At 33.6% G+C, this 7,979-nt stretch overlaps 1 protein-coding gene across 1 annotated transcript; it reads left to right on the forward strand.

Moving 5' to 3' along the window:
• The first annotated feature begins 2,413 nt into the window (after nt 1-2,413).
• On the forward strand, nt 2,414-7,823 carry LOC111086331. The gene is made up of 3 exons (XM_022388770.1): nt 2,414-2,687; nt 5,774-6,187; nt 7,273-7,823. Exons 1-3 carry the CDS (start codon nt 2,589-2,591, stop codon nt 7,354-7,356), a joined length of 597 nt encoding a protein of 198 aa, XP_022244478.1. The 5' UTR covers nt 2,414-2,588; the 3' UTR covers nt 7,357-7,823.
• Nucleotides 7,824-7,979: the final 156 nt, after the last annotated feature.

The following is a 7,979-nucleotide window of genomic DNA, read 5'->3' on the forward strand; positions in this document are numbered from 1 at the left end:
TATTTATTATTAATAAAGTAGGATACGCTTTACGCCTAAACCGTCTAAATTATAATAAATATTAGGTCTCAAATGACAAAATAGATCTCCGGTTTGTGCTGCAAAATAAGAAACTATGTCCACATTCTCAGAATTTACTTACGCATCTGATTAAGCAAGTTCCTTTTGAAGTGTTTAATGAAATGAATTACGGTACCTCTGACCAAATATTGCACAAATCACGACACATAATTAGTTTCCAGGGTGAAACACTGGGCCTTTTTTTTTTTTTACCCTCCATACGAAGTGACATCGTAACGTCTCTGAAACAACTTAAATTAAAATAAACTTTTTACTATTTGTTAAATAATATGATATTTATTATATCACGTTTAAAAACCAGAAGCAAACTAAACTTGTTAAAACTTAATCTAGTTAAAAATATAAAAAAAGCGTCCAAGTTCAATTGAACCTACTGAAGTGAAGAGAAGGAAAAATATTGCTTTTCTCGTTTTATTTTCTGTGACTGGCAGCAGTCCCGACTCCTTTTTTTCTCACTAGAGGGGAAGGGCACATAATAGGAACAAATCTCAAATTAGATATTAATGGACAATATTACCTTGGTGACAACAGTATTTCAATGAGCCTAGTCCCCTTCTCTCTATTTAGCTGAGCAGGTTTTCAAAATCTCAGTTCCTGCGGCTACTCAATGATAACTTAAGAAAACGTTGCAAAGAGGGAGGTAAAACTATCATGTGATTTAACTTTGTCAGGTGATTCTCCAACAAAATTTAAAGAAGCCGTGTATAATGACAAACGGTACATATTTTACCTACTTTAAGGTACAGATAAACTAAGACAATTTAATACTTTTACTGTTTCCGATAGGGACAAAGAAAAAAAGGTCTAAAAACTGGGACGTCTGGTAACCATATAGAGGAGTAACGTAGCAAATTGGATTTAATATTATAATTATGAAAACCAACAACTAATAAAAAGTGCTTTCTTGAATATACTTTTTCGGAGATTTTTATTTCTGCGCTTTCTTGTACGAAAATGTCTCACTTTTGACTTTTAGAATTGGGCTTTGTACTTGCGCGTTACCTTCCTTTACTAATAAAACCTAATTTGGTAATGGCGTGGATAACTGTATTGGTTACTTAAAGTAACAAGCGACTAATTTTTGTACATGTTCGCTTGAATGTTTCAATTTCATTAAACTTTTTTAACATTTTGGTACTTATTAAATACTTGTTTATATATTTTTAATTTCAAGTTAAATTTCAATTTACACTATTATCAAAAAAATTATTGAATGTTATGTAAACTTTAAAATGTGGAAAAAAAATTATTGCTTTATCTTCCACATTTTTGAACTTAAATCATTGACAGTCCATTGGAGGAAAAGTACGCAACACAGATTAGTTACAAATAGATGGCGTACTGATCAATCCAGATAAATGTAACAATATTGTCTGGTTAACTAAATAACTAATTTAAATACTTAGGTGATTCTTATACATAGTGTTGTTGTATAACTAGAAATAGTTTATAAATTTTATGTAAGTATATTTAGAGGTATTTACAGCCATATTTTATCTAGTTGTTGGCATAAAGAAGTTCATGCACAGTATTTTCTACTTCACTTGTTTGCAACAATTAATGAATAACTTGCGCGTCAAGGCGCTTATAATTCAGAAACATGTTAGTATTTGCAACATAGTATTAAAAGCACGACAAATAGAAGTTTTTGTGCATGCTGATTTTCATGTATTCGAAGCTTTATTTTATATTTCATGTTTATTTTGAAATATTTAATTATATACATTTGTATTATCTGCTTTCTCATAGTGAGACAATAAAAGTGCATATACCAAAAACGGCTTCTTGAGCAGTTACTTGTTGGATACAAAGGATAGATCTGAAATGATAAGCTGAGAAGAATGTGAAAAAATATTTGCAGTTTACGTGATTCTCATCAAAAAAAGAAAAACTGGTGCTTTTTTTTTTCAACATAATAAATATCAAAGTTACTGATTTATTGAAAATGACGTATTTTAACTGTTCAAGTTAAATGCTGGATCAAAGCTTTAATTTTGAAGAATTTCAACTAATAAGTTCACGGATGTTGAATTTTTACTCTCTTAAATATGGTTAATATCTGCTAGGTAAATGATATAATGCCAATAGAAATAATTCTATACGAAATAATATTCTAACAGTTCTTTACACAACAATATAAATAAATGTTGAGACACTGTTGTTTACAGCTAGCATTTGTTTCTGGAACAAACACTTTTTTATTACTGCCGCAAATAGTTACCATGGAAACTGCCTCGTCAAAAGAAACCTGAGTACCTATCATATTCATCGCTATTGCATCCTGCTTTTAGAACACAATGACGATACAGGGCCTAGAGAAAAGGTTGTTGTCGTTGACATTTAGTCGCATGCATCATGTAGAAGGACCATATTAAACTAATGCTACGTTTAATAATCCAAAGAAACAGGATTTGCAGTAAAATTATCCCCGATATTGGATTCTCTTAAGCTTATTTTAAATATATTTTACTGTCGTTCTGCAAGATTCCAAACCAGTCGAAAGAAATATGCAAAGGACCCGCTTACATTCTCGCAAGGTTTGCCCTCCTTCAGCAGTGCATAGACAGAAGGCCCAACCTCAGCTCTCTCTCTCTTGTTCGAGAAAGGTCAGATCTAACGTTCTTTGAAATTTTCTTTCGATGCATGTTTGTTTTATACATAAACCAATAATTTTCAAAAAATGTAATGCTGTTTGGAAAAAAAATAATGTTATATTTCCACATCTAAGCATTTTTGTAAATTTAGACCCAAATATTAATAATTCAAAAAGGAAAATGAGTTTTGGTTAAGTTTACTTAATCCTTATTTAAGTAATACGGGAGCTAATTTGATAATCGACACTATGAACTACTAACAATATTTACACTGTTTGATCCTTTTGATCCATTTTTCTATATTCTTCGTTCATCTACCAGTATATTTTCCTCCACGAATTTGTCCCATAATGGGTCAGCGGTAAGTTCATGGACTCACAATGTAAAATCCTGGGTTCGATTCTCCACGGTGGACAGAGTGTAGATAGCCCTTTATATAGCTTTGCATTAAAAAAACACAACATCTAGCAATATATGCCCACCCATAGGTGCAACCATGTCTAAAATGTTGGAAGAGGAGGGGGGCATGGATACTTATGAAGCCCAGAGCACTAATAATAGTTCAATAGCTAGACTATTTGGATAAAAAGTTAAATTGCAAATTTCGACACAGATGCCAAAATTTCGAGGGAAGCATGGAGAGTGCTTGAAAAGGTTAAGATGAATACGTCCCACTCAATTCCCACCCAGTTGTTGCGTTTATGCCTAACCCCAATAAACTGCGAATTTTCGTCACCACAGAAGAGTCTTACTTCAAATGTATATAATACAGTATTTCTTAGTTTGATCCTGTCACATTAGTTTGAAAAAATACTACACATGGCGAAAGATTCACCAAATTTAGTCGTACCACGAAAAATAAAGGATGATGAACATGTGGTATCTTTATTTTTAGAGAAATCCAACATCAAAGTAAGCCCCGTTGTTAACAGAAAGATCCACGAATTTTATTGGTAAGAAGAATAGTATTGAGAAGAAAAGTGAACATTGTAAGTGGAGCTGGTTGACAATGAAATAAGAGAGCGACACAAACGTTAAAGTTTACCGTTTAATACACAAAACTTTAGTTATCTGTATAACTCTCCGGCGATGGCAGACGAGCCAGTTTTTAAACAAGACCACATTTTATTAAGACTCACACTTTGATTAACGTTAAACAAAGAGACGACGAGGTAACTAATTCGAACGAAGGTCGACAGTTCGAAACACTTCACTTTGTTCATTAATTTGGACAGAGCAAAATTTTGTGGATCTGGTGATTAGGGAGCTCGACTCGACACCTGCGAGCCGCTAGTTCGAACCCCGTCACCAAACATGCTCGCCCTTTCAGCTGTGGGGCGTTATAATATGAGGGTCAAACCCGCTTTTCGTTAGTAAAAGAGTAGCCCAAAAGTTGGCGGTGGGTGGTGTTGGTTAGCTGCCTTCCCTCTAATCTATCATTTTTAAATTAGGACGGGTAGCGCAGATAGCCCTCGAGTAGCTTTGCATTCCAAAAACAACAAACAAACACTATTAATTATTCTGCCAGTTCTTTAGCGCTTCTTTGGAGCCTCTTGAGTAGCGACTTGTGGAAGGTAAAGCACAGAGTAATGCCTTAAAATGCTATTTTTACACATTACTGATTTTGAGTCCGAAATGGAAAAAAATGAAGAGAAATGAGAAAGGGGCGGGAACAGCTGCAGTTTAAGTGATTTTTATCAAACATTTTAGGCCTATTGGTTAACTGTACTAAAACTGGAAGTGGACTGAGATAAGGACCAAGACATAAATGTAACACGCACAAAAATATATCTTAGTTGTCTAGTTTCGGTAAAATACATCAATTCACTACAGAATATTTACTTGAGTATCTTTAAGTAGCAAACCAATGACAAGGATAGTCTAGATTTGGGGATCACCAGTAAAGTATAAATAAGGTGGCCAACTATGGGCCTTTATAGACAACCAAAGCCTTGAACAATACAGAAATAAGGTTCTAGAAGATGCGTATGATATTAAAAATACCACAAGCAGCAGCTTAAATATAATATTGTTTCTCAGTTTTAAGTAATATAGGACCTAGAGAGGAGTGTCAAGCCTAAAATAGTTTTTGTATTTTTATTTGTGGTAAAGTAATAGTGATTACTGCATGCTTTTCTAACAATTACTACTTGACATACTTTATTTTAAATTGACACTAAACTCAACTTCGTATGCTTGTTTGTTTGTTTTTGAATTTCACGCAAAGCTACACGAGGCCTATCTGCGCTAGCCGTCCCTAATTTAGCAGTGTAAGACTAGAGGGAAGGCAGCTAGTCATCACCACCCACCGCCAACTCTTGGGCTACTCTTTTACCAACGCATAGTGGGACTGACCGTCACATTATAACGCCCCACGGCTGAAAGGGCGAGCATGTCTGGTGTGATGGGGATTCAAACCCGCGACTCTCGGATTGCGAGTCGAGTGCCCTAACCACCTGGCCATGCCGGGCACAACTTAGAATGCCCTCGTTTACTCAGTTCAGTCTGAAAATAAAATCAATCGTTCTTGATCTGTAACAGTAACTCACATAATTACAGCATAAAGTCGCCTTTTAGGTTGAAAACTGGTATGCAGAATTTATACATAAACAAATACCCACAAAATCCTATATTACACCCCCACCAATAGTTATTAAGTCTACGTTTGAAGTAATTTGTTAGAATTATACCATCAATGTTTTCTCGTTATTTGATAATGACGTTTCGAAAGTTGTTCTATTAAAAGAATACTGTTTCTTGTTAAGCTACCCAATGGGCTATCTGTGCTGATTCTACTGCGATTATGGAAGTCCGATTTGTAGCCTTAGACTTACCGCTGAGTCTCAATATTTCTATACTTTTAAATAATAAAATAAACAGCCCAAAGTTGTTGTTGTTTTTCGTTCATAAACAAACAGCTTAAAAGCCTAGATTGGTGTATCACAGACAGTGTTATTTCAGGACAAATGAACTTTCATAAAAATATGGCATACAGGTTAAGATAAGCTCTATGTGTGGTGTTTGACATGATGGCCATGATCATGTCAGGACTAATGTACATTATCGATTTTACTGACGTGTATTTTATGGGTTTATAGAATGATTCTGACTCTGAACAAGAGCCTGACATTATAACCGGAAATTCTCTACTCGAAGAATCACAGTCTACTGATTCAGTATGTTCTCAGAGTTCCTTTCACGATTCTGAGGAAAAGGTAGCTTCTCTTCTGAACAGAAGTAAAAAGTGGAAGCAACCTGATCGTCAAAACGTGGAAGAAAATGATTTCACTTTACTAACTAAATCTTCAGATGATAACATAAACAAGAGTTCGCTACAATATAGTCCATCTTGGAGAAATAGCCTGGAAGGACTGACGTCTGAAAGTTTCCTTGAAGCACGAGATTGCGTGACTAAACGTCACTCACTACGAAAACAGGAAATTGAAGCAAAATTACAAGAAGAACAACGTCATAAACACGTAACACTAGAAAAGCCTGCTAAAAGGACACCGGTAAGTCCAACAATCAACATTGTTGACGTAATAATAAAGACACATTAATATATTAAAATATTAAAAATAACTGTTTTTAGGTCTAACATGTTTTCATCTAAACTTCCAAAATTTGTATTATAAAAACTATTGTTTTTCAGTTAAAATATTTTGAGCGAAACATTGTTTTTCTTACGTAAATTTTAAAAAAATTTCCTATGTTTTCAATTTTAGTTGGATTTAATCTGAGAAACTCACTGGGATATTTAATATTCTTTTTATATTTTCAAATGTACAATACTTGAAAACAGGTAAAGTCAATCATAATATTTAGAGAAGCCTAAAAATTTAATCTTCCGTGAACATTTTGGAATTGTATCTTCTAAATTGGAATATGTAATCATGTTATACACATTCTCTTTAAAGAAATTCGAAACGATAAAACGAAAACAGTAATATTGTAACATAAACATAGTAATACTAGACGATACAAATAAGATATAGAACTAATGCGCATCAACAGTGAGAAATATAATCAAAAGGAACTGCTGTTTGTCTTTCACTGCAGAACAAAAATTACACTTATAGTTTATGTTAGCAATTTAAGCATGGAATAATCAAATTAAATAAGCACCATAGACGGTTAGCAATTTAAGCATGGAATAATCAAATTAAATAAGCACCATAGACGGCGAAACAAATTTTAATTATGGAACACCTTATTTGCTATGTTAACGTAAACACTGAATTCAAAGTTGAAACAGCGACGTTCCCAGATAATTATACATTCAAAGAGGCACTTCCCTACCGGGCCAAAATTTTGGGAGCATGCGCTTCCCGGCTCCACTGCTTATGGTAAGAACTGTGCCGTTTGAGAAACGACAATTGATTGAAAACCTGGATAAATAAAATATATCACAAAAATAAGAGTGAAGTAAAACAAACTATTTTTTCTAAAAACTAATCTTAAAAGAAATAAATCATGGGAAGGTCTATTTTGATGTTTTATTCACATGTTACGACAAAAAGTAATTGTACCTACGTTCAAAAACTGAATAATTTTATATTTTATTTGTAAGACAGGCTGGTTTATATTTACTCCACAGGAACCCCTATCCCTTCTATTGACCAATCACAAGAAGGAACCGCAAAGAGAAGCTTTGCTTTCTAAAGAGTGCAGAAAACACTGAGGTGGCGATATAAAACCGCAAGTGACAGAAGAAAAAAAAAAATAACAATTTTAATAATGCATTTTGTGTATGTTATGTTGAAGTATACTAATAGATGTGTTAATTAAACTGATCAAAAATAAATCTTTTTTTCACACACAAATAATACTATCTAAAAATGAGATACTTTTACGAAAGCCTACGAGGGAAGTTATACAAAATCTGCGCGTGTTTGGATATTTTCATTTGTTTAGCCTAAGTTGGGAATTATGTAAAATTGAGTGTTTGATAATTAATGATAAAAACGTGATATTTAGAAGCAGTTTGATATTATTATATTTATCCTATATAAAACCTATATGGGCAAATAATATAAATATAGATGTTTATCATACTAGCTTACAAACATAATTTTGACCTTAACGCGATTTCCTGTGAAAACAGGTTACGCACATTTCTTGATAATGTTACGTTTCTCAAATTTACAGAACTTTATCTTAAGTAGTTTATGAAATTTAATTTATAATTAATTTGTTTGTTTGTTTGTAGTTAAGCACAAAGCTACACAATGGGCTATCTGTGCTCTTCCCACCACGGGTATCGAAACCCGGTTTCTAGCAGTGTGGCCCCCAGTGGTACAGCGG

Source organism: Limulus polyphemus, unplaced genomic scaffold, assembly GCF_000517525.1.
Source record: "Limulus polyphemus unplaced genomic scaffold, Limulus_polyphemus-2.1.2 Scaffold1022, whole genome shotgun sequence".
NCBI classification, from domain to species: Eukaryota; Metazoa; Arthropoda; class Merostomata; order Xiphosura; family Limulidae; genus Limulus; species Limulus polyphemus.